The following is a 27,157-nucleotide window of genomic DNA, read 5'->3' as shown; positions in this document are numbered from 1 at the left end:
TTTTGGATAAAATCTTGCCAGTCAATTTGAAAAGATTTCAGACATATTTATTTTGAATGGAGTAAATAGATAACAAAAATTTTGAACTTAGTTTTCAAAATTGTTTCATTGTCCAAAATATCTTAATACAGACACATATATAAATTTTGAAGTACTAATGATTAGTTTAATCCCATAATTTATATGAAATATTAGTTGGGGGAATGATTATTATGTGAAATGAATCTCACTATAACTCTAATCCTTTATTATTAAAATTGTAAATATGTTGATGGACATAATTGCAACCATGATTAATATACACTAATTTGAAATAAAGGAAGAGATTCCATTGGGTCCAGTGCTACATGCCATAGCCTTTCTTTAAACAAACCTACTAATAATGAGTTACTAGACATATAAGGTTTTTGATTTTTAGGCTTTAAAAGTGAAAAAAACAAAAGGAATCTATCAATTCTTAGATAGATTGAAAGTGATCAAAAGTATTTAGTGTGTGCTATAGGAAGATTTTGCATTTGTGAAATCTATATAAGATAACTCTATTCGATTCATATTTTTTCTCATATGGATAGATCTAAAAATTTTATTTAAAATTTTATAAATTCTAATTTAATTAAGGAGATTAAGGTGATGATTCAACCCAAACTCGACACAAAATTAATGGGTTTGGGCTGATTCTTAATAAATTTAAGTTATTATTAGGTTGACTTAATAAATATTTATGGGGTTTTGGTTATTGGGTTTGGGTTGATAGTATGTCAACTCGAAAAAATTTGGAACTAACTCAGTTATAATGCATGATTTTGATTATTTTTAGTAATATCATAAATGATGGATGTACTATTCTTGATTTATTTTTTTTGACTATTTTGAATTATTCAAAAGAATCAAAATGAAATTAATCACTTAATTAGTAATTTGAGGATTACTTTGTTTTATTTTTAATTTTAATATTTTGATTAGTATTTAAATTTAAATAGATAGTTAAACAAATTAATTGGTTAACCTGATCTATACATGTTAACCTTAATACGTATTTAATTGGTTAGCTTGTTTATATGTTTAGTTAGATTGTCTAGGTTATGGTTGAGCGTTTTTAATTCAATAAACTAACAGATTAAGTTAGAATTGAGTGTTAACAGATCATAATCCAATAATGACTTGACTTGAATCTGATCTGTTTACATGTTTTGACAGCCTGAGTAAGAACTCAACACTGGTTCTCAAATTTGACAGTAATAATGTCTTTGTCAATGCTGAAAGACCAATATTTGGTCCTTTGCTTCAACAGATGGATGACAGAAGATAAAACTCCCTCCAATGGCTTGCCTTTGTGGAGGTGGTGTACTACTTTTTATGTAAGAGTTTCTTCCTCAAAACTTCCTAGTGTCTTGTTAGTACCCTATTTGGTGGCATCACTAGAATTATATGCTTTCAACCAACAAAAGCCAACAATTTTTTTATTGTATTCTTTTATTTTTAAATTATATAAAAATTAAAATTAATTTTATTTTAATTTTACTTAAGTCACAAAAATGGGTGTCTTAGCAGGGAAAAGTCTAGAGAGCCCGATGAGTTTACCGACTGGGGGTAAAAAGATGATTTTGCCCCGCCCTACTTTCTCTTTTTCCCTCCCATGGATTGTCCCTGCCCCTACTTCTCTCCTCTCCCCTCCCATGGCCACTGCGCCTCGTTGCCTCGCCGATCTGTTGTGACGATTGGCGATGCGACGGAGACGAGGGCAGCGAGGCGACGAAAGTGTAGTGGCGAGACGAGGCGAGGGCGGCAGTGAGACTAGGGTAGCAATCATGGGAGGGGAGATGAGAGAAGCAATGGCGGGGGCAATCCATGGGAGGGGAGAAGAGAGGAGAAAGCATGGTAAGGGCAATTTTATCTTTTTGCCTCATTTTTGTAAATCTCTCTGTGACCCTCTTTGGCTATGTAGTGGAGCTTGTTTTAGCAGTAATGAAAAAATACAGGGACCTCTTTTGATAAAAAACTTCTCTCTTTTGATCAAAAAACAAACTATAACGAATGTTTGAACAAAATAACCAAACTACATAAAGCAATTTACACTTTCTAATTAGATATAATATTATAGAATTTCATAAAAATGTTATGATTGGAGTGAAAAAATTCCATCTAACAAATTATTATTAGTTAATCTCAAGAAAAAAATTTGGTAATGAGATAATTTGTACATAAACAAAAATGATTCAAAATTTAAAAACGTACCTCAATAATGATATATCTTATAGATAATTGACTCATATAATGTGTTGGTATTGTCATATAAAAAATAATAAAGAAATGAGATAATTAATAGATAACCAATAATCATGTGATTTTGTTACTTCAATGCTTCCTTCCACGTACTAATAATAATAGAGCTATTGTAATCCTTGTCCCAAAAAGTGAAACACTCATCCCAGACGTCCAGAGCTATTGTAATCTTACTAATAGATGGGGATTATATCAACTAATTATACCAAGGCCAATCGAGAAGAAATTAAGAGAGACATCTTCTTATTTTTAGGCATAGGTTGAGTGATCGAGTAAATGATATATCGGATTTGCACTGGTGGATTATGAGTTTGATTATTGTTTTGAGTAAAGAAGCAAAATTTCATACTTGTAAGATGTTCATCCCAAGAGAGATATGTTCTTAAACAGACAAATAATAATACAAGGGAAGTAAAATGGAGATGCAGGGGATCGAACCCTGTACCTCTCGCATGCAAAGCGAGCGCTCTACCATTTGAGCTACATCCCCGATGGTGCTAAGGAGGCTCAGAAATAATTGAAAACAATAGTCTTCCTCGCTCTTCCTGCAGCCATTGCTCTCCGCTTTCTGCACAAAATCCTACGTCTACTTCGCCCCTTCTTCTTTCCTTCTCTCTCTCTCTCTCTCTCTTTGGGTGTGTGTGTGAGAAGGAGGATTTTGTTTGTTCGTTCGTTCGTTCGAAGGTGGATGCCAGTGGCAGTGGGGTTGAAAGGTGGTTCGGAGATGGATTTTCAGGTGGTGGTACTGGCTGGGGGCACTTCCAAGAACCTTGTCCCTCTTGTTTCCGAGGTCAATCAACCCTAATCTCCCAATTCTTAATTCTTAATTCTTAATCTATTTGTCTTCTCTCCTTAAGCCTTAAAATGTGCAGGAGGTTCCCAAAGCCCTGCTACCCGTTGCGAATCGCCCCGTTCTGTCTTATGTTCTGGACCTTTTGGAGCAAAGTAATCTCAAAGATCTCATTGTTGTATGTCCCTTTCACTCATTTCATTTCGATTCATCTTCTTCTTCTTCCGGATTCTTTTGCTTTTATTGTTATTATTATTATTATTTTGTATATTTTAAGCAGCCAAATGTATCTTAACTAATACACGCATGATTGTGAGGCATAGGTGGTTGAAGGGGAAGATGCGGCTGTTCGAGTTGGAGGTTGGATATCCAGTGCTTATGTTGATCGTTTACATGTTGAGGTAATTTTACCCATTCGCAAATACTGCTCTAATTTATTCGTTCCATTATAATCACTGGAATTTCCTAGCAAAAGATGCACAAAACTGTGGAAAAGATGAGGGTAAGTTATTGAGTTATATTAGCGTGTTCTTTCCTTACTATTGCAAAAATTTTGAGTGCTAGAGCTCTATGATCAATTGGTTTTTAGTGGAAAATAATTGAACCCTCATGAAATTAGGTCAATTGGGCTCTCCTCCAAGGGCCAAATTTCTGTTGATAATGCATGCTTTTTTCTAATTACCAATGTAGTAAATTGTGTATCAGTGAACAATGAATTACGGGGACAAATGATTTGGTTGTGATGAAGGAGATTCTTTTTATCCCTTGAGATTGTCGAGTGTTTGCTTACATTTTTATGATTTGGATTTGGAGCAATTGATTTCCTCTGGCATGTTGCTGGATAATGTGTACAAAGTATTTGCGAAAGACATTACCTGGTGAAATTCTTAATATTTATACCAAAGATGTTTATTTTTAGCATGGTATTGCTTTCGTGACCTAAAGGTTTGGGGGATGGAGGGGGGGGGGGGGGGGGTTGACTTGCGGCTAACACTTAAGGAACCATTGCTTTTGTTGGTGTTAGTGCCCTAATGGTAAATTTAGATGACATTTAGTGTGAGTTTTGGGCCTAATGATATAATCTTGTTTGTTATTTAAATGGTCATATCTTCATTCATAACTCTTCATTTATATATGAATGAGTCCCTAGATATCCTGATGATCGTTATTCTTAAGTTGTTAAGAATATATGATAAAGATCTATAACACAGGATTTCTTAAAGGTATTCCTAATCCTAAGATTTTTCTGAAAGGGACTAAGATTATTCGATTACGGACTAACACATGTGTTACTATTTTTAATTAGTATGAGATACTAAAGATAAATAATGGTGAGTCATGTGCCATATTGCATGAGATGTAGATAGTAGACATGTGGATAGGTATTAGTTGAACATCTATTGAATGTGACACCTATAATAGATCATATGGCTGAGAGGATTAATAATCTGTTATTGGCTTTCAACTGTGTATCTAGTCTTTTGACCGGAAGCAACAAAGTTGTTTTGTGCATTGGTATCGGGGATTTATCGTTGAGTGGAATCATCCGGTGTGAGAGGTGGGGATGCTTTCTTTGTGGTCTTTGTGCAGTGGTGTATGGAGGCAAATGCTCCCTGATAGAATCTACAGTCCTTCCCAGAGATGGGGTTGAACATTCTGTAGTGACGGCATCTTCCTGAGCTTCTTCGTCTATAGCCTCTCCGTATAGATCCGCATGCTGCGCCCGAATCCTTGCGCATAATTCATTTAAGGTTTGAAAATCCCAATTCTGCTATATCCATTGGGCATATGTCTTCCATTCCCCTACCATTAGGTTGATAAGATAGTTGATCTGGTACTCTGCCAGATCTTCCAATTGTCTATAGCTCGGGGGTACATCATTTATGATTTCTTCCATAGCATTCACAAACTCAAGCACATCCTCTTGCGGATTTCCTCGGGCTTCGATTCTTTAAGCCCAGTGCATTAGCAACACTTGATCAACCATCCTTGCTAATAAAAGATAAGATTCTACTGAGAAACCTTGACTATATGTTTCCTAGAGTTTCCATATCATCTCTTTCTAAGTTTCAAATGTCTCTTAGGATCCATAATCCTATTCTAAGTTTTCGTTCAACAGTACTAACCAAGCTAAGTTTGACAACCTAACTTAACTTAGGGTTCTGATACCAATTGTAACACTCCGCTTCGCCAGGGGTGTCACTATAAGGGAATTCTCGAATTTTTTTTTTTCTAAGTTCATCACGCGCGGTGCATCAAGAACAATCTTCACATGCTTTAACATGCCCGACACATACGACAGCTCAAAGAACAATCCTCACATGCTCACACAAGTTGGCACTCGTGGTGATTCCAAGTACAATCTTCACATGCACACAAGATCCCGAAAACCCCAATCTTGCTTGTTTAACTAACAGGATCAATAATCTTAAACTAAATGAGTCATAATATTACGCATTAGAAAGTAATAACACAATAACGTGGCCTACCACGATTGTTCATACATTTGTTAAAATAAGTATTACAACTTCAAAACAAAACAACAGCTATCACGCTAAACATTGTCGGCCCTCAACTGGCCACGTCCTCACCTTCGCAGCAGTGCTTGGCTGGAACGTTGAATGTTCCAGGGGCATAACTCAGATTAGATGATGAAACATTTAAATGATAGCATGATATAGTTTACTGAATGCACGAATGATTACGAGTATGGCATATATAGACAACGACAACACATAACACGTATAACTTGAGAAATTTCCCTGACATCCACAATCTCTCGAGAAACTCCATTTCCCATTGTACGAATACACTCCCCATCGTACGACTTGAATTGCCCTTGCCGCGACATACTTAATCCTCGAGTGCCCATCCACGTCACCCGATCACTAGAATTAACCTTATCCCATTCTCAAGAAGACCCCATCCCGTCCCCACGGACATAACGACGACACGAATTCAATACCACAATGATATAAAAATCACGCGCCATGCGCCGACTCTTTTATAGGTAAAAGCCAGTTGATGTAATATATCACATGTTCAAAATGCATATGAAGCCACAAATATTTAAGTAAAACGCCTGCAAGAAACATCCCAAGTTCTGGAGGGTACAACTGCTCGCTGGAATTGGTCTAAACAAGTGCAACCTAAGCTCGGGAGGGCAGAACCGCTCACCTGAACCCATTATACTCACACCAAACCACATCCAAGACAAAAGGTAAGATTGGAATCGAACCACTCACCTTATCTCGGAAAAAGTCGATTTTTGTCTCAAAAAATGTGTCAGACCTCGAAAGTCGTGCAATCTCTTCTTCTAACAGTCAAATCGTCCCTTGATCATCCCCCGGTATATCAGATCATAGCAGTTTGTACAGGAAGCGTTCTGATGCAGAGGGTCCTCCGGAGAGGCAACTGCAGAGCATACTAGCCTATGTGTACAGTGCTCATGATGTAAACATAGCTACGCAAGAATAGAAGTGAGAAACCAGAAACAAGGAGAGAATTTAGGGAATCATAGAGAGAGAAACGAAATGTTATTTTAGAGGGAAATCTTCGATATCTTACAATGGATGCAAGGCTTCCTTTTATAGACAAGGAAAAGTCAGAAACATACACACGACAGGAGCATCTGATGCTCTGACAAGCATAAAGAAAATACATAATAAGCCAAACTGCTTTCGGCTAAAGCACACAGGAAATATATAACAAGCTAAAACTACTTTCGGCTAAAAGTAAAAAGGCACACAGATAGGTTCACATGCGGGAAAGCATGCGTCTGGCAAAGTGGAGTGATGTCATGGCTGACGTATCTTGGGCTGAGATAGGAGATGCTTGGCCCGGCTTGTTGGGCTTTCAGGGTGTTTCGAGATTACATTTTGGGCCGGGCTCATCTGAATCATATGGGTCAGAGGGCATACCCAGCCGTTTCCACCAGGGGTCTTCATTGCAATCTTGGGCTGGTTCTGCTGGTTGGGTCGAGCCGCTACTTTGGGCTTCATATGGGACTGCTATAGATGCGAAATATTCGGATTTGGCTTTTTCTATTTTCTTTGTGTATCGGGGAGGAAACTGTTCCCATGGGGCATCTTCTTCAATACTGAGCCAGATTTGCGGGGGAATGGTTTTGTTGAGGATGGAGAGCTGGCGTTGGAGTTCTTTGAATTCTCTGGGGTGAGTCTGCCATTCAGAATGGAGGTTGAAGGGAAAGAAGGCATAGTCTTGGAAGGTGGAGGTATATCTGGATGATTCTGCAGTGGGGATATCAGTAGTGAACCATTTGGTGCGGGTGAAGAGGAGAATGATATACCATTTTTGGGGAGAGGTTTGAAGGCTTTGGTTTTTTAGGGAAATGCTGGAGAAGTATTGTCGCCAGTATGAAAGGGGATGAAACCATTCAAGGAACCGGGTGGTGTAGGTGTTGAGTCTTCGGGTAGGTTGGAGCCAATGTTGCCAGGTGTTAATGTGGAATTGCATGGCGATGGTGTATTGATCTAAGAGGTACGAGAGAAACCATAGGAGGTATTCTGAGAATTCACTGTGAGGTAGGAGGTTGAAGAGGGTATAAAAGGGGTATTCGGGATGTACTCCAAGTCCACCGAGGTGATGAGAACCATAGGAACGGATAATTTCAAATTGGTAGTGGAGCATCAGCCTATGGATTTCTTCTGGGTGGTTAAACACTCTGGGCCATTCAGGAGGGAAAGATGGGGGAGGTTGGAACATAGCAATGATGGGTATTTGGAGGGGAAATGTGGGTTTTTGTTTCATGGTTCGGCTCAAGAAGTCGGCGAGGATGTTTTGTTTGCCAGGGATATGTTTGACAGTGAATGAGTATCGTGAGAACCATTCTTGCCATCGGAGGAAGAGGGGAGGGGGAAGGTCTTTCTGCTTGAATTGTAGCGTTCGGGGGAAAGCAGCCATGTCCATTTGGATTTGAAAATGGCGGTTGACAAGGTGAATCTGGAATTTTTGGATGCCTTTTTTGACGGCGAGGATTTCTTTGAAAGTTGAGTGGTAGTGAAGTTCGCTGTCTTTGAAAGCACCGCTCTTGTAACCACAGATGGAGGTGTGTCCATTTTTTTCTTCAAGAAGGACTGCGGACCAGTAGTGATCACTGGCATCAGTTTGGAGAATGCGGGTTCCATCAGAAGGGATGTGCAATGGGGGCAAAGTAGGGACAAGGGTTTTAAGGTGTTGGATGGCTTGAGTATGGGTGGGATTCCAGGGAGGAGGGTTTTTCTTTAAGAGATGCTGGAGAGGGCGGATGGTTCGGGTAAGGTTGGGGACAAAGTTAGCTATATAGTTGACAATGCCAAGGAACTGTTGGACCTGGGTTTTGGTGAGGTTGGAATCAGGGAATTTGTGTAATTCTTGAGCAATGTGAGGTTGGAGGAAAATGTGGCCATCGGAAATAGTCAGTCCAAGAAAGTCAATGGTTGAGGCAGCAAGGGTCATTTTTTTGGCGGAGAGCATAATACTATACTGGGTGAGAATAGAATGGAATTGGTGCAGGAGAGTCAAATGGTCAGCTAGGGTGGAAGAGAAAAGAAGGATATCGTCAATGTAAATGAGGGCATTGGAGAGAATGGGTTGGAAAATGCGGGTCATGGCTTTCTGAAAAAGGGAAGGGGCTATTTTGAGTCCGAAGGGCATAACGGTCCATTGGTAATGGAAGTTTGGGATACAGAAAGCAGTTTTGAATCTTTCTTCGGGATGGATGCCAAGTTGCCAAAAACCAGCCTTAAGGTCAAACTTAGAGAAGGTTTTGGCGCCGGTTAGATGGGCAAAAAGATCAGGTTTGGTAGGGAGGGGGAACTTGTTATCGGCAAGGAAATGGTTAAGGGGTTGGTAATTGATAATGAGGCGGAGTTTTCCTCTGGTTTGCTCAGCTCTTTTGTTGACATAGAATGCTTGGCACGCCCACTGGGAAGTGGTGTCTTCTATGAGGTGTTCTTATTTGAGTTGGTTAAGTTCTTGGACGGCTAGGTGGTAGTGTTCAGGGTTCATTCCAGAATGGGTGGCTTTGGTAGGGTTAATGTCTTCATTTTTCTTGAAAGGGAGAGAGATGAAGAAATCAGGGTTTTGCCAAAGAGGTTTGGAGCACTTGGTGAGGAACTCAGAATGGGTTTCAGCACAACAATCTTTGAGAAGGAGGGTCTGGATGGTAGATAGTTCGGTAAGGCTAAAGAGGTTATGGGGGGATACAAACGAGAGGAAGGATCCTTTGTACAGAAGTCCTTTATCAAGGGGCTTAATTCGGGTTTTCCATAATTGGCTAATGATATCCCATCCAAGGATGAGATCTTTTTCAGGAAGAGTGGAGCCAAGGAATTTATGTTTGATGCGAAGGCCGAGGAAGAACTGGAGGTAAACAGGTTTACTTTTTTGCTCAATGGTGAAAGTTTCTCCATTGGCAGCTTGAAAGTATTGGGTATGGGGTTTCCAGAAGGAAGAAGGCAGGACTGCCGGGTTGAGGATTGAAGTAGCAGCACCAGTATCAAAAAGGGCAATAACAGCACTGGGGTGGGAGTATTTTTCTGGGTAAATATGGAGTTTGAGGAAAGGGGCAGGTAGGACGGCTTGGATGGAGGTGACTTCATACTGGAGGGAATCAGTGTCAGATGTGTGGGAGGAATCATCATCTGAGGCATAAGAGATGCCAAAAACAACTTGAGGATTCTCTTCATTGGTTTCTGAGAAAAGGGATTCCAGATCATCATCTTTGAGAGAAAGCTTTGTAACCATCTGGACATGGGAGAGAACTTTTTTTGCTTTGTTGCGGGGACAGTTTTTTGCAAAGTGTCCAGGTTTTCTGCAGATAAAACATCGATCTCCTTTGTTTTGACCTTTCTAAGATTTACGCTTAAAGAAGCGTTTCTTGACTGGGAATTTAGGTTTATGCTGAGATCTGTTTTTGCGTCTGGGAGGATGGGAACGAATTTTCCGAAAGTGATGAGGGCGGTGACTATTCTAAGTTTCTCACCAAGTGCTCCAAACCTCTTTGGCAAAACTCTGATTTCTTCATCTCTCTCCCTTTCAAGAAAATGAAGACATTAATCCTACCAAAGCCACCCATTATGGAATGAATCCTGAACACTACCACTTAGCCGTCCAAGAACTTAACCAACTCAAACAAGAACACCTCATAGAAGACACCACTTCCCAGTGGGCGTGCCAAGCATTCTATGTCAACAAAAGAGCTGAGCAAACCAGAGGAAAACTCCGCCTCGTTATCAATTACCAACCCCTTAACCATTTCCTTGCTGATAACAAGTTCCCCCTCTTTACCAAACCTGATCTTTTCGCCCATCTAACCGGCGCCAAAACCTTCTCTAAGTTTGACCTTAAGGCTGGTTTTTGGCAACTTGGCATCCATCCCGAAGAAAGATTCAAAACTGCTTTCTGTATCCCAAACTTCCATTACCAATGGACCGTTATGCCCTTCGGACTCAAAACAGCCCATTCCTTTTTTTAAAAAGCCATGACCCACATTTTCCAACCCATTCTCTCCAATGCCCTCATTTACATTGACGATATCCTTCTTTTCTCTTCCACCCTAGCTGACCATTTGACTCTCCTGCACCAATTCCATTCTATTCTCACCCAGTATAGTATTATGCTCTCTGCCAAAAAATGACCCTTGCTGCCTCAACCATTGACTTTCTTGGACTGACCATTTTCGATGGCCACATTTTCCTCCAACCTCACATTGCTCAAGAATTACACAAATTCCTTGATTCCAACCTCACCAAAACCCAAGTCCAACAGTTCCTTGGCATTGTCAACTATATAGCTGACTTTGTCCCCAACCTTACCCGAACCATCCGCCCTCTCCAGCATCTCTTAAAGAAAAACCCTCCTCCCTAGAATCCCACCCATACTCAAGCCATCCAACACCTTAAAACCCTTGTCCCTACTTTGCCCCCTTTGCACATCCCTTTTGATGGAACTCGCATTCTCCAAACTGATGCCAATGATCACTACTGGTCCGCAATCCTTCTTGAAGAAAAAAATGGACACACCTCCATCTGTGGTTACAAGAGCGGTGCTTTCAAAGACAGCGAACTTCACTACCACTCAACTTTCAAAGAAATCCTCGCCGTCAAAAAAGACATCCAAAAATTTCAGATTCACCTTGTCAACCACCATTTTCAAATCCAAATGGACATGGCTGTTTTCCCCCGAACGCTACAATTCAAGCAGAAAGACCTTCCCCCTCCCCTCCTTCTCCGATGGCAAGAATGGTTCTCACGATACTTATTCACTGTCAAACATATCCCTGGCAAACAAAACATCCTTGCCGACTTCTTGAGCCGACCCATGAAACAAAAACCCACATTTCCCCTCCAGATACCCATCATTGCTATGTTCCAACCTCCCCCATCTTTCCCTCCTGAATGGCCCAGAGTGTTTAACCACCCAGAAGAAATCCACAGGCTGATGCTCCACTACCAATTTGAAATTATCCGTTCCTATGGTTCTCATCACCTCAGTGGACTTGGAGTACATCCCAAATACCCCTTTTATACCCTCTTCAATCTCCTACCTCACAGTGAATTCCCAGAATACCTCCTATGGTTTCTCTGATACCTCTTAGATCAATACACCATCGCCATGCAATTCCACATTAACACCTGGCAACATTGGCTCCAACCTACCCGAAGACTCAACACCTACACCATCCGGTTCCTTGAATGATTTCATCCCCTTTCATACTGGCGACAATACTTCTCCAGCATTTTCCTAAGAAACCAAAGCTTTCAAACCTCTCCCCAAAAATGGTATATTATTCTCCTCTTCACCTGCACCAAATGGTTCACTACTGATATCCCCACTGCAGAATCATCCAAATATACCTCCACCTTCCAAGACTATGCCTTCTTTCCCTTCAACCTCCATTCTGAATGGCAGACTCACCCCAGAGAATTCAGAGAACTCCAACGCTAGCTCTCCATCCTCAACAAAACCATTCCCCCGCAAATCTGGCCCAGTATTGAAGAAGATGTCCCATGGGAACAATTTCCTCCCCGATACACAAAGAAGATAGAAAAAGCCCAATCCGAATATTTCGCATCTATAGCAGTCCCAGATGAAGCCCAAAGCAGCGGCTCGACCCAGCCAGCAGAACCAGCCCAAGATTACAATGAAGACCCCTGGTGGAAACGGCTGGGTATGCCTTCTGACCCATATGATTCAGATGAGCCCGGCCCAGAATGTAATCTCGAAACACCCTGAAAGCCTAACAAGCCGGCCCAAGCATCTCCCATCTCAGCCCAAGATACGTCAGCTATGACATCACTCCACTTTGCCAGACGCATGCTTTCCCGCATGTGAACCTATCTGTGTGCTTTTTTACTTTTAGCCGAAAGTAGTTTTAGCTTGTTATATATTTCCTGTGTGCTTTAGCCGAAAGCAGTTTGGCTTATTATGTATTTTCTTTATGCTTGTCAGAGCATCAGATGCTCCTGTCGTGTGTATGTTTCTGGCTTTTCCTTGTCTATAAAAGGAAGCCTTGCATCCATTGTAAGATATCGAAGATTTCCCTCTAAAATAACATTTCGTTTCTCTCTCTATGATTCCCTAAATTCTCTCCCTGTTTCTGATTTCTCACTTCTATTCTTGCGTAGCTATGTTTACATCATGAGCACTATACACATAGGCTAGTATGCTCTGCAGTTGCCTCTCCGGAGGACCCTCTGCATCAGAACGCTTCCTGTACAAACTGCTATGATCCGATATACCGAGGGTGGCCTTGCACATAAAAGGACAGGGCTTGACGAAGGGCTAGCAGGCCAGAGAGCCGTCCAGAGGCCCGTTGCCTAGTCATACCTTGTGCGTGGTCTCCCATATTTTCTTCTATTTTTCATATTTTTATCTATTTTTTCCATAAATTCATTTCCTTAGAAATTCCGAAATAATTATCTATTATGCATTTTCACCAAATATTTTTCTAAAAATTGCAAAAATAATTTCGAAGTCAACCCGTACCTCATGCGCTGGGCGAGTGGCTGAAGGTGGAGTCCGAGCATGCACACACACGGGCTGTCTTCTCCAACGACGACCAACTATGATGATCTCTGATGGCCGATCTAACTACACGGCCTTGAAGCTCTCATTGAGACGATCTTAGGGGTGCCCTCAATTGTTGGAAAACACCACCGGAAGGGCCTCGAACGGCCGGTTGTAGGTCTCGGTCCGACGACGCCTGATTTTCTGCCCCGCTTCTTAAAACCCCACAAAACCTATGCCATTCCTCTCCAAATTCTCTAGAAATTCTCCCTAGAACTCAAAGAACAAAAACTCCTTATCCTTAAGGCTCGATTCTAGCTAAAACGAGAGCAGTTTTGACCGATTTTCTTTTTAAAACCCTCAGCCTTCAACCCCTATTTATACCCGTTTTCAATGCCAAAAACCACCAAATCTTGGTTGTTCTTATCCCTTAAGCACCAAATCTAGCTTCTTAATGATTCAAATAGCCCTAAATCATGAGATATAGCCTTCGAAAAATTTGGCCGATTCGACAATCACATCTGCCATAAATTCCGGTTAAATCTCAGCCGATCTCAACCAATGGCCATCCCCAATCGTTGCATCATGACTTGGAGGCTATTCTGGAGCCTCCAGGCGAGCTTCCCGAAGGCTAGAGGCGGCCACAGGGCGGTCGGTCGGTCGGTTTCACACCATGAGTTTCGTTTTTTGCATTTTCGCCCCCCAGTTAATTTCTAACTACATTTCACCCCTTTCCTTGATACCCCTAAACTTTCCATTAGTTCCTCTATTGCCTACAAGTTCCATACTCTTCATTTCCCTCAAGAATTTCTGAAAAATTTATCGTTTCGACCTTCCTCAAGCAGTTTACATTTTTTGCACTTTGGCTCGGATGCCCCTAATCGCGTGTTTTCAACCTCAAACCTCTGCGAATCTCTTGGTTTTGTCAAATCCTATTTATTTGGACAATTTTACCTTCCTTGACTTGCTTTGACATGGACACTTACCTTTCGTTCATATTTTGGATATTACATGTTGGTTCGAAACTGTGATAAATTCCATTTTTGACCCCATAACTTTCAAAATATCTTTGATATAAAATACATAGTATTACAGTCCATCTCATGGACTATGAAGCAAGATATAACAAAGGGGTTGTGGTTGTATATCCACCATCGACAACTCTTGTTGGATAGTCACCGGAAGCTCATTGGAAACCCCAGCCTTTGTCACCGCTGGCAACTCTTGCCGTCACAACTGTTGGAACTACCAAAGAACGAATCACGACTGCTATGGGCTGCCTTCTACAACACACTCTCGGCCACCAACAACTATTGCCATGCCGGAGACATTATTCACTAGCTACCCATTACGGTCTCCTGCAATGGCCACAACGAATTCCTTTACCAGATGATCTCCGAGCATGCACACGCACAGGCTGTCTTCTCCAACGACGACCAACTGCGATGATCTCCGATGGCTGATCTAACTACACGGCCTTGAAGCTCTCATTGAGGCGATCTTAGGGGTGCCCTCAATCATCGGAAAACATCATCGGAAGGGCCTCGAACGGCCGGTTGTAGGTCTTGGTCTGGCGACGCTCGATTTTCCGTCCAACTTCTTAAAACCCCATGAAACCTATACCATTCCTCTCCAAATTCTCCATAAATTCTCCTAGAACTCAAAGAACAAAAACTCCTTATCCTTAAGGCTCAATTCTAGCTAAAACGAGAGCAGTTTCGACCGATTTGCTTTTTAAAACCCTCAGCCTTCAACCTCTATTTATACCCGTTTTCGATGCCAAAAACCACCATATCTTGGTTGTTCTTATCCCTTAAGCACCAAATCTAGCTTCTTAATGATTCAAATAGCCCTAAATCATGAGAGCCTTCGAAAAATTTGGCCGATTTGGCAATCACATCCGCCATAAATTCCGGTTAAATCTCAACCGATCTCGACCAATGGCCATCCCCAATCGTTGCATCATGACTTGGAGGCTATTCTGGAGCCTCCAGGCGAGCTTCCCGAAGGCCAGAGGCAGCCACAGGGCGGTCGGTCGGTTTCACACCATGAGTTCCGTTTTTTGCATTTTTGCCCCCAGTTAATTTCTAACTACATTTCACCCCTTTCTTTGATACCCCTAAACTTTCCATTAATTCCTCTATTGCCTACAAGTTCCATACTCTTCATTTCCCTCAAGAATTTCTGAAAAATTTATTGTTTCGACCTTCCTCAAGAAGTTTACATTTTCTGCACTTTGGCCCGGATGCCCCTAATCGCGTTTTTTCAACCTCAAACCTTTGCGAATCTCTTGGTTTTGTCAAATCCTACTTATTTGGACAATTTTACCTTCCTTGACTTGCTTTGACATGGACACTTACCTTTCGTTCATATTTTGGATATTACATGTTGGCTCGAAACTGTGATAAATTCCATTTTTGACCCCATAACTTTCAAAATATCTTTGATATAAAATACTGAGTATTACAGTCCATCTCATGGACTATGAAGCAGATATAACAAAGGGGTTGTGGTTGTATATCCACCATCGACAACTCTTGTTGGATAGTCACCGGAAGCTCATTGGAAACCCCAGCCGCTGTCATCGCTGCCAACTCTTGCCGTCACAACTGTTGGAACTACCAAAGAACGAACCACGATTGCCATGGGCTTCCTTCTACAACACACTCTCGGCCACCAACAACTATTGCCATGCCGGAGACATTATTCACTAGCTACCCATTACGGTCTCCTGCAATGGCCATGACGAATTCCTTCGCCAGATCTGCTCGTTGTTATGCATTCATCTGACTATTAATTTTACGCCGATGAGCTTTTGTCCGTCCCAGCTTCTCTAAGAATCTTCGTGCAACACAGTCGGAAGATTGCAGTGCCTTGCAATCTTTTCTTCCATCCACGCAATGCCCAACCAACCACAACATGTAATATATCATATATATATGTATGTGGGAAGTAGGTTGAGAGAGAAAGAGAGATTAATGGAGGAAGGGCCATTGCCTGCGCTTTGAGGACGAACAAAGAGGAAGAAGACGAGGGGAAGGCTGAATTTCAGAAAACTGGGGGCTTCTAAAATGTTGCCTTGCTTTTTCAATAATAATATATTATATTATAATATAGCATATACTCTCTCTCTCTCTATATATATAGGAATGAAACTTAGCAGGGAGAACATTTCTCTCCTTTCTTGTTCAATCTTGCAGGCGCAATCATGTGCCTGCAGCCCATCTGCTCCCTTCAATCTTTTCCACTTTCTTCAATTTCAATTTGACTTTTCAAATTGCTTGCCCCATATCAACTGAATTGGCTTTGCAAAATCAATTGGCTTTCCAAAAGTCAATTTTGACTTTTCAACCTCTTTGCAATGAATTAATTTTTCCAGTATAATACATGTATAACAATTATATAGAAAATATTATATAAGAGTTAAGTACAAATTGAGAATAGGACTCGGTAACCAGTTTGTTATATCATAATATAATATATACTGGAAGTATGTTGGTAACTGGATGATCCTAATGGCAAACCACTTAACTGGACCTAATTAAAGCATTGGCTAAATGATTGCAAGAGTTGTAATCGGGTGGCAGAAAATTGCAAGTGCAACTGATTTGTCTTCTTGTATCTACCGCTAAGCGTTAGTGCGTGCAATAGTTGCACATCCTTTCAGCCTTAAGCCTCTATGTATGTTGTATTATCATGATTAGCGATATTGATTAATAACTGAATAAAAAAAAATCTTAATTCCATTATTGTGTCAATTTCTTTACAAAATCCTGCCTGTAAACTAGGAGCGAACTAGTAAGAGTGTCCAAATAAGGAAACACAGCAACTATCATCCGTAAGAACAGATTTGGGGCCTAGCTAAAAAATTTAACTAAGTTGAGTTGAACTAGAAGTCTCAAATGTTATGATTTGTTGTATGTACTGTAGTTTAAAAAGACATGTATAAACACTGAATGAGTAAAAAAACAAAAAACAAAATACAGCATAGATTATGACAGAATTGGGGCAAGCAATATGCTGATTTTTTATGCGAGAAAATTTTTCTTCCCTAAACCCAAAAATTTTTCTTCGTTTTTCTTTTTAAAACAAAGTTTTTGGTTTAAGAAAGTGCTTTTCTTTTTCATACACTGACATAAAACCAAGATTTTCAATTTCATGGGAGTACACTAAGCAGAATGAATTTGTGTTAGCCACACCAACATATAACAGTCCTGTCATTGGCCATGCTAAAGTAAATAATAGATCATTGTGCAATGGATATCACACAGGGTTAGCAATGCCCTACTAATTGGGGTTAAATCAAGGTGCACTAAGGCCAATGCCTACTGCTGTTAGGTGCAGTACCATATCATGATTCTCCCAAAGTTTTATTCAATATCAAATCCAGGTTTCAATCTGTAACATTAATAATCCAATTAATATCAATAAGTTTCATGTATCCTGCAATCAATATCATAGCAATATTGCATAATCAAATGAGTATAGTGGAATGAATGATAAAAGGCTTGCCTGATATCCTAAGCTCTAACAATTGAAGGACATAAAACAGTTTTATTATAAGGAGTGAAAAATGTTGATCTTTTTCTTCCATAACTGATGAACATTCCAATATATACAATAGTATAAAAATGATTTATTCATGCTTGAGGATCATTAAAAAATACATTTAAAACCATGTTATAATATAAATTGTATACTCAACAGAGACCATGCCAATTAACTGATTATGCTGAGTCCAAATAGGTATTAATAGAAGAACCTAAGATACAATGTCTGAAGCTCATTGGCAGTGTACCTTCTACTTGTTAATCTCTTTCCTCTTCCTCCCGTCGTTTTGTGGTCTCTCTCTCCCTCTCTCTCTCTAACCTCCTGCTACCTCTATTTTCTTTACCTATTATCTGTATCACTCTTCTCTTTTCTGTGTGATTTTCTTGGTCCTCGAATGTGTTTATATACACAAGTGCTGTACAAATCCAACTTGGTTGAGGTTTTGTCAAATCCATATCCCAAATGGGATATGGTTTGTTTATATACACAGTTTTGTTATTCACAATCCAGTTTTAGTTTTGCTGAATCCATACCCTGTTAGGATGTGGTTTGTTTGTAGGTTTTTTAACCCATAAAACATTACTCTATTTTTTTTTTCTTTTTTATTTAATTATATATCCACACACATATTTTATTATATATATATTGTGTAATTTTTGGTGTACAATGGTGCTATCACTCAAAATGCTATAGTTTGTTTAGTTAGCATGTTGAATAAGTTTGTTTACCTTTTGATTTATTAGTTATATTTATATACCTTCTTCTTTATTTAGGGGACTAAGAGTCTTTGTTTGATCTTTTAATCTCCTGTGTCATCTGTTACCATCTAGGGTGCATCCTTCTAAATGAATTTATTAGTATGTGGAGGTAGTTACCCTTATAGAACATGCATCCTTGAGGAAGCATTGGGTGGTTGGGACTTGACATAGTTGGTTGCCCAGTAAGTATTATGTTGTAGCCAAACTAGTAGGCTGTCAAAACTGGAAATTTTAGCACTTGTGCCAGCTTTAATAGATATTGATCTTGTAAGAAGAATTTGATTTTTAAGTGGCTATTGTGTTTTATTCTCTCTCTCTCTCTCTCTCTCTCTGTTTGTGTGTGTGTCTGTGTGTGTGCATGTGTTGTGTTGGTCCAACTTTTCATAACTTCTCCATGAATTTATGGTGGAAATCCATGCTAATCTCACCAGTTCATAGAATGCATGGGAGAGATGGTAAGTTAACTCCTTTGTCATTTTGAGATAGTTAGCATTGACACTTGGCTAACCATTCAGTATGCAATTGTTACTTTCCTGCGATAAAATAATTCATGTTTTAAAGCTGATAAGTTTAGACCTTTTTGTCAAAAATGAGATTGGAACTTTTTTAGTTTCTTTGTTATAGAAGTATATGATCCTTGCAATGTGATTCCTTTTGTTCATGAAATTCAAGCTTAGTACCTTGTTGCTAAAAATGTTTCTGATTTTTTCGTTAGTGGTGTCATATTATATGTTATCCATCTTTCTTAAGAATCCACTTGTTTTATTGGAAAATTGCGAAGTAATATTTTAAAAACTTTATTTCATAAACTCATGAAGTAAGATCAAGAAAATAGGAGGAAAACATTAAACGTACATATCTTTACATTTTATTTATTTATTATTATTATTTTTTTTTTTGGGGGGGTGGGGGTTTGGTTATGAAAAATACTAGCATTTGACATGGAATGCATCTCTTCTTTAGAGTAAGAAACAAAAATGCATGTTAACAGCCTTACATATACAAACTGAAACATCTCTTTTACAGTTTTTGTATATCAATCATCTTAATATCAGCGAGACCATATACCATGGCTTGTTTGTGGTACAATCTTATCAGTTATACACAAGACATCCTGAAAATATTGCAAGTGTCATGAAATGCATAATACTGGCTTGGAGGCATGGTAATAGAATCCTGTGGCCTAAGTTGAAGTAACAGAAAGCTCTGCACGTGCAAAATTTGTTTTCTTTACTGAATTGTGGATTTTGTGATAGTCCCAATAGATTATTTAGTGAACAGCTTATCAAAGGGGAAAAAAATGAGAAGGCAACACCTGAACAAAAAATAATTATTAGATTGTTTCAAAATCTAAGATATAAACCAAAGTTCAGCTGTAACATATTCAAAGGTGGACACACTCTATTAAAGGTAGGTGAGAGAGAGGGAGCATTTCAGGGGCCTCTTTAAAAGGATTGTGAAGCTTCTGTAGTCCACCACTACACATTTGTTGCTGGACAGAATCCCTGTTACCATGTCTGCATCCATTCATTTATGTTTGTGTGTTTCTAATCCTCAAGTTCTTGTAAAAAAATAAAATAAACAGGTTTCTAATTCTCAAGTTTTTTACTTGCCCAGAAAACTAGAAAAGAACAACAACAACAACAACAAAAAAAAAAAAAGAGAAACCATGAGGTTGGCTTTCAATTGTATCTTCTATGTACTTTGTGGGAGGGGGAAGAGGAGTGCATTGGGAGAAAGAAGTGCCACATTCCAGTCAAGTGTCTATAAACTTTTTAGGAAAATGGGGTTCTTGAAGGCTTTTTAGGCTTCAGTGAGTTGCTATATGTATATATATTATGGGTTTGCTATTAGGGTTTTAATTTCACTGGGACCAAGGAAAATAAATTAGGAAGGTAAGAAAACACTGGCTAAATAGAATATTGTAAACCTAATAAGATCAAAATATTTCTTGAGACATAAAATGACCCATGAGTGGCTCCCTAGATTTGAAATTGCCGTAATCCCCAAACTATGTAAAAATAAAGTAAACTCAAATAACCATCTGTAGGATAAAATGGTGGCCAAAGCATGGTTCCTTTGCATTTTTTATTTTCCTTTTTCTTATTTATTTATTTTATTATTCTATTTTTTTTTTTCTTCACATAATTTTTTGAGTCACTGAGGTGAGTGGATGAAATAGGGGAAATTTGTAGCGAGAAGGAGAGGAAGACCAAAGAAATTTGTAGAAACCCTTAGACATGACATGAGATATAATGGCTTTGTAGTGGATATGGTCATGGATAGAGATGATTGGAGATCTAGAATTTATGTAGCAAGCTTGTAATTGTTGTTGTTGTTGCATCATTTTCTTAGTCATCCTCTTTAAACAACTCGTCCTAGCATACTTATGTACTAAGGTAACGTTTGTTAAAATGAGCAAAATAAGGTTGTATCAAGGTAAGGTTAGAATACTTTTCTGACCAACATATGGAATGATCAAGAATAAGGATGGGAAGCATTCCAAAATTTTTATTAGATTGTTTGTTAAATTTTTTGGAATGCATGAAGGAACATATGTATCATTTTTTCTTATCTGTAAAGTCCAAAATAAATTTATCTTGTGGGGGGTAGATAAATTTATCTGGACAATTTCAGATAAGAAGTCACGTGACTTCTTTTCCAAGAGTTGTCAAATAAATTTAACAAATATAATGAAAAACACTTTTGTCTTAAATGCTTTGCATATCCCACTTTTTCCAATCTACATCTTGGTTAACAAACACTACTTAAATGAAAATTTTGAGATTCGCCTTTTGCATTTTATTGTTTATAAAATGTGGCAAGTCCTTCCATGTGGTATGCCCATGCACAACATAAACCTCTTTATTGTTCTTGAAAGGAGTTATTTTGATCCTTCTATGGATGTGGTTGGAAGACAAAAGGGGAACATCTGAATTGAATTGGTATAAAATGATTTGTAATGCTGCCAACTGGCATAAATGGATTTTCTTGTCTGAGCCCAAGTACTTAAATGGATGCCATCCAAGTTGTAAAATATTTTCTTCCTATGATGATGGGTTTGATTAGGTTTACCAATTACCACCAAAAGCTCACTAAATAGCAATGTGGCCTTTGGTTAATGTCACATAAAGGAAAATGCATGGTTATGATGTTGTTGAAGCAAAGTTGGTTCAAAAATTGACTTCCTTTTCATTCTGGAATATTGTAGCAATGATTTCTGCTGTCATAATATTTGGGGTTTCAAATGTATGTGAAGCCTTTTGTTCAATACTAGATAGGAGTGCAATCCTTCATCATGGGATGATCACTTCCCATAATATGCCAATAGCAGCCTTGATATGTAAGATTTTATACATAAATATATATTAATCTCTTGATGTCAAAAGAACATTCTGCAAGTTCTCCTTCGTCCTGCACTTGCTAAATTAGCAAAAGAATATTCATGATTGTTATCTCATATGTGAGGGATGTTGATGTTTGGTAATCTAGGTAAGCTGCTTTATCTTATCATGACTTCCTCTGGCCCAATGTCTTCTCGTTTTATTGTTATATGATGACTTGTCCAAAATCTTCGATTATTTTGTAGATATGTTTCTTCAGCAAGTAAACTACGCATACAATTTGCTTTTTTAAAGTTGAGGTGCCTTTGTTCTCTTAATTTATTTTGTGTGGGGGGCATTTAGTAGAGCTGGCAAAATAGTGCCCTATTCATCTCATGCTATGCAGGTATTAGTTATTATGGTAATTCTATAATAAGATACCTAGAATTTGACTGAAAGAGCTTGAAACAACTCTAAAAATTTGCAGGTAGCTGCAGTCTCCGAGGATGTTGGAACTGCTGGTGCTCTTCGGGCAATTGGTCACCACTTGACTGCACATGATATCTTGGTTGGAGTCTCATTTTATATTGCATTAGTTTTGGACATGAGCTATGGATGTTAATTCTTTATGCTCCTGTAGGTTGTTAGTGGTGATCTTGTTTGTGATATTCCACCTGGGGCGGTGGCAGCTGCTCATAGAAGACATGATGCTGCAGTGACTGCAATGCTATGTTCAGCTCCTATTAGTGGGCCATTAGAGTCAGGTTCCACTGGGGCAAAGGACAAAGCAAAGAAACCAGCGCGTATTAATATCGTGGGGCTGGATCCCACAAAACAATTCCTATTGTTCATAGCAGCTGGTTAGATCCTTGTATGTATTTTTGCATCCATTATCTGATCTGAAATACCAGTATAGATCATTTTCTATGATTCTTGACAGGAGCTGAGCTTGAGAAAGATATTAGAGTTCAGAAGAGCATTCTCCGTGCAGCAGGACAGGTCTGCCTTTCCTCTTTGTTTGAAATCCTTTGGTGATTACAGCAATGACTGAGATGAGTGGCCCCAGGGGCATTCCTAGTACTATTCTTTATTTGGGAAGTCTTTTGGGTGGAGAAGTGTTTTCAACATTTTATATGAATGTAAAATCCTGTTAAAGCTAAAGAGAGGTTATATAGTTAGGTTATAAGCCCCAAACAACCAGCTTTGCTGCATGGTGTGGAATGTTGGGGGCTTATAAATACTAACATGTATAAACTAAGAGTATAACGGATATATATTATGATGGATTTGTGGCCATGTAAGAAAAAATAAAATTATTTATAACAAGGTTGGGGTGCCTATTAATGTAAGAAGTGTAGAATGGATTAAGATGGCTTGGACTTATAAACTTAAAAATAAGGTTTATTCAGAACAAGGGGTGCCTATTAAAGATAAGATGTGTGAGATGGATTAAGATGGCTTGGTCGTGCAAGAAGAAGGCTGATACACGCCTTTTAGGAGAGTGGAAAGAAGAAAAGAAAATTGTAGGCAAAAACCGGTAGAGAAAGACTGGAGAAAACTTGGTGGAAAGACTCTTAGGCATGACATAGACATTATGGCCTTGTAAAAGATATGGTGATGGGCATAGATGATAGGTGGGATAGAATCATAGGAGCAGATCTCACTTAGTGGGATTGAGGCATGGTGTTCTTGTTGTAGAAAGTCCTTTTCTATGCATATGCTATTGCCCCTTTTTGAAGTACTGGGATGAATATATTAGCATTAATCAATGCGATGCATTGCTTCTGGGGAGCTTATAGGAGACCTCGTCTGTAACAACCCTTTGTCCCCTTTGCCTCTTGTTTCTTGCTGTTTCCAAGACCTTGTTTCATGAAAGAAAATAACCTTCATGGAGACATGGTGATCCAATTGAAAGCCTTCATAAAAGTTGCATTCATCCAAAAGTGAATTAGCAAATAAATGGAAGTCCCATAAGGTTTCACTTACCAAAACAAAATAAACAAATGTTATAAATAGCTGTCCCCTAACGTTTACAAGCTAAACCTGATTCTTACGTGAGGTCTCCTCTTAATCGTCTTTGTAGATGGAAATGCATGCTGATCTGATGGATGCTCATCTGTATGCATTCAAGAGGTTTGCAGTTTTACTCGTTGTTTTGTGTGATCTTTTGTGTTTGATTCATTTTAAACCGTCTACCATGTATTTCTTATATTGTTCCTCCCCACCCTTTCTCCCTGTGGAAAAAAAAGGTCTGTGCTGCAAGAGGTACTTAGTCGAAAAGAATCTTTCGAAAGTTTAAAGCGGGATGTGCTTCCCTATCTTGTCAGGAGTCAGCTGGTTAGTTGGACTGCATGTATGATTTCTTGAAACTGCGTGCATCTTAATTTGGTTTTCCTCTCGTTAACTTGTTATTTTGGTTTCCCCCCACCCCTCCCCTGGGGCTTCTATCTTCTCTCTCACCCCAAATGAAAATCAGCGGTCTGAATTATCCTTGGATAGAGGTCAAGCAGAAGAAAATGGGAATGGAAAGATAGCTTCCTTTGATAAGAAAGCAATGTTGTCTCAACTACTGGCTAATGCATCTTCCCCAAGTTTCCATGAGCTCTGTGCCGTGGGTCCTGATGGACTTGAATCAGTTCCAAGAAAAGTACATAAATGCTGTGTTTATATTGCCAACAAGAGCAAGTATTGTGCACGCTTGAACTCCATTCAAGCTTTTAATGACATAAATCGAGACGTTAGTATTGACAGTCAAAGCTTAGCAAATTGATTGTTTTGTTTTATTTGTTCCTTTTTCCATTTACCAGTAGAGCTAACCATCCTTCACAAATATATCAGGTTATAGGAGAGGCAAATCATCTATCTGGATATTCCTTCTCTTCTCATAACAACATCATCCATCCTTCTGCAGTGCTGGGTTCAAAAACTACTGTAAGCTACACTTTTCATACCAACTTTTCTATTGGTATAAACAACTAATTAATGGATGCCTTTAGTTGAATAGTGGTAATTATTGGTTCGCTATAGGAATGTTTTGCAGGAGTTAAAACAGTTCATTTCTTATATCGTTTATTGATTCTCTGACCATTTATTGGTTTGTATAGTAAGTTGTTTGATTGTTATAGGTGGGACCACAATGCATGCTAGGGGAAGGTTCACAAATGGGAGACAAATGCAGTGTAAAACGATCTGTTCTTGGCCGTCACTGCCGGATAGGTTCCAATGTAAAGGTGTGGTGAGAATTGTCCTTAAAAGAGAAATGTGTAAAATCATGGAGGGCATAGGCCAAAAGGGAGAGAAGAAATTGCTAGGGGCTTTTCTACTTTTATTTGGCTTATAGAAGCTGGGATTGTATGACATTGCTAGGCTCTTATGCACTGTATTTGCAGGTTGTTAATTCGGTTATTATGAACTACGTCACTATTGGAGATGGTTGCTCAATCCAAGGCTCCGTTGTCTGCAGTAATGTACAGCTCCAAGACCGTGTCGTATTGAAAGACTGTCAGGTTCTCTCTCTCTCAACATCTCTGTGAAGCTATCGGCCCAGTCATTTCTTACCTTTTGCTCTCTACATTATATCAGGTTGGAGCAGGCTTTGTGGTAAGTGCTGGCAGTGAACACAAGGGCGAATCCTTGGCAAAGAAAGACAAATTCCAAACTCCGTGAGCGCCTCTAGTTAAATCAACTTGTGACATGTTGGGAGATTGATCGTTGTATCTGTCCTCGGATGGCTTACACCAATTTTGTCAGTTGCAGCCCCATTGCAATTGGAATTGCCCATCTTTAGATAGGGACTCCATATTTGCTCCAACCCAAATTTTTTCCTTCCTGAGTGAAAGTTTAGATTATTAAGTAATAATATAGGCTCTGGTGTTGCTGACTGAAGGGTCTAGGCAAAACCCAGGAAAAAAAAAAAATACCCATGGGGGTGGGGGCCTGGTTGTAATTGAAGCCAAATCAAAATGGGGTGGATTTAGAAAGGTTAATGGTTGTGCTAGACTTTGGGGTTCTTTGGGTATTGTGAAAAGGGCTATAAAGCAAAAATGGCAATTTGATTCAAGAATGTGGATTGGCTTTTGAAAAATCTTCAGTTGTGAATTGATCACCATGTCTAAAGTACTATTTGTCTTTCCTGGATTGATTGTTACAGAGTTGATGGCATAGCCATATCTAAAGGCAAAGCAAAAGTCACAAATTTGCAGTCAACTGTATTGGAGATTTTCCTGTAAAACATCTCAGGACATTAGGAATGGGAAAATTTAAACTAGATGATGCACTTTAGGTGTAGTTTTCTATTATTAATGGTTTGGATCTGGATCAGGTCTGTCTTACCCAATTCAATACAGGTCTATTAATGATATTTGGCTATACTCATATTCATTTGTGTATTTAGGGCCAAAAACATAATATTTATGTTTCTAAATTTTTATTATTTTTTTTGTGAAATTTTAAACTTTTTATAATTTTAAATATATTCTTAAACTTTAATCAAAAGTATATTTATACTTGTACTCTTGAATTTTTATATATTTTTTTTGTGAAACTCAATTTTTTTAGTTTCAAATGTGCCTTTGAAGTGTGCAAAATCTCATTAAACACTTAAAATGTGTTTTTGGTTCACTTGTTAGTGGGGTGTTTAAATGAGTAATTTTATATAATTCAGGAACATTTAGAATTATAAAAAATTCAAGATTTAAGAGATTAATTTTTTTTTGGACAAAATTTAGGGATATATTTAAAATTATAAAAAAATTATGATTCTACAGAAAAGAAATTTAAAAATTTAGAAATATAAATATAATTTTCGTCATACATTTAGATTAGATTGAGTGTCATGAATTCAAGTCGTGTAGATTTATATTTCTATTTTGGTTTTACATTTATATGTAAAATATTTTGTAAAAGATGCATAAACTGTAATCATATATTTTTGAAAAATGTATATTAAAAAATATGTACTTCAAAACATACAATATTTTATATTTAAAATGTCAAAACACTAAAAAAAGATACCAAAATATTCCAAGACTATCATATTTTAATTGTAATATATATTTGTTTTAAGTCTAATTTGTTTGTTTTGAAAATAAGTAAAATGTTTCATCATTAGGAAGTCATGGTTTACTGTCAAACTTCATGATTCCCATTCTGAAAGAAAAAATAATTTTAAGTACATAAATTACGATAATGTTAGATCAACACTCAATTTTAATATTTATAGATTTAATAATACCTTTTTTTTGTTAAATTGTCAACTACATTCTAAAAATTATAAACATTTTTTTACCGTGTAAAAAGTATTATAATTTTTAAAAGATAAACACTTTACCATGTAAAAATGTTTATAATTTTCAAAAACTAGAAATATTTTTAATTTTTTGAATAGTTATAATTTTAAAAATAATTAATAATTTATGAAAAGTATTGTTGATTCAATGCAA

General features: G+C 38.4%; 1 protein-coding gene and 1 non-coding gene across 3 annotated transcripts; one reads left to right on the top strand and one right to left on the bottom strand.

Moving 5' to 3' along the window:
- Positions 1 to 2,700: 2,700 nt before the first annotated feature.
- On the bottom strand, positions 2,701 to 2,773 carry TRNAA-UGC (transfer RNA alanine (anticodon UGC)). Its single transcript has one exon. It is a non-coding gene; the product is annotated as a tRNA-Ala (tRNA).
- Positions 2,774 to 2,871: 98 nt separating this feature from the next.
- Positions 2,872 to 25,849, top strand: LOC127807503 (uncharacterized). Of its 2 annotated transcripts, XM_052345395.1 has the most exons (13): positions 2,873 to 3,073; positions 3,156 to 3,251; positions 3,397 to 3,474; positions 22,204 to 22,284; positions 22,357 to 22,576; positions 22,657 to 22,715; positions 23,800 to 23,849; positions 23,966 to 24,053; positions 24,193 to 24,453; positions 24,555 to 24,647; positions 24,842 to 24,946; positions 25,106 to 25,222; positions 25,299 to 25,849. In XM_052345395.1, exons 1-13 carry the CDS (start codon positions 2,972 to 2,974, stop codon positions 25,380 to 25,382), a joined length of 1,434 nt encoding a protein of 477 aa, XP_052201355.1. In that variant the 5' UTR covers positions 2,873 to 2,971; the 3' UTR covers positions 25,383 to 25,849. The 2 variants fall into 2 exon arrangements, with proteins under 2 accessions (XP_052201361.1, XP_052201355.1); XM_052345401.1 differs by lacking the exon at positions 24,193 to 24,453 and having other exon boundaries at positions 2,872 to 3,073.
- The last annotated feature ends 1,308 nt before the right edge of the window (positions 25,850 to 27,157 follow it).

This window comes from Diospyros lotus, chromosome 1, assembly GCF_014633365.1.
Source record: "Diospyros lotus cultivar Yz01 chromosome 1, ASM1463336v1, whole genome shotgun sequence".
NCBI lineage: Eukaryota > Viridiplantae > Streptophyta > Magnoliopsida > Ericales > Ebenaceae > Diospyros > Diospyros lotus.
This window is presented reverse-complemented; position numbering and strand designations above follow the sequence as displayed.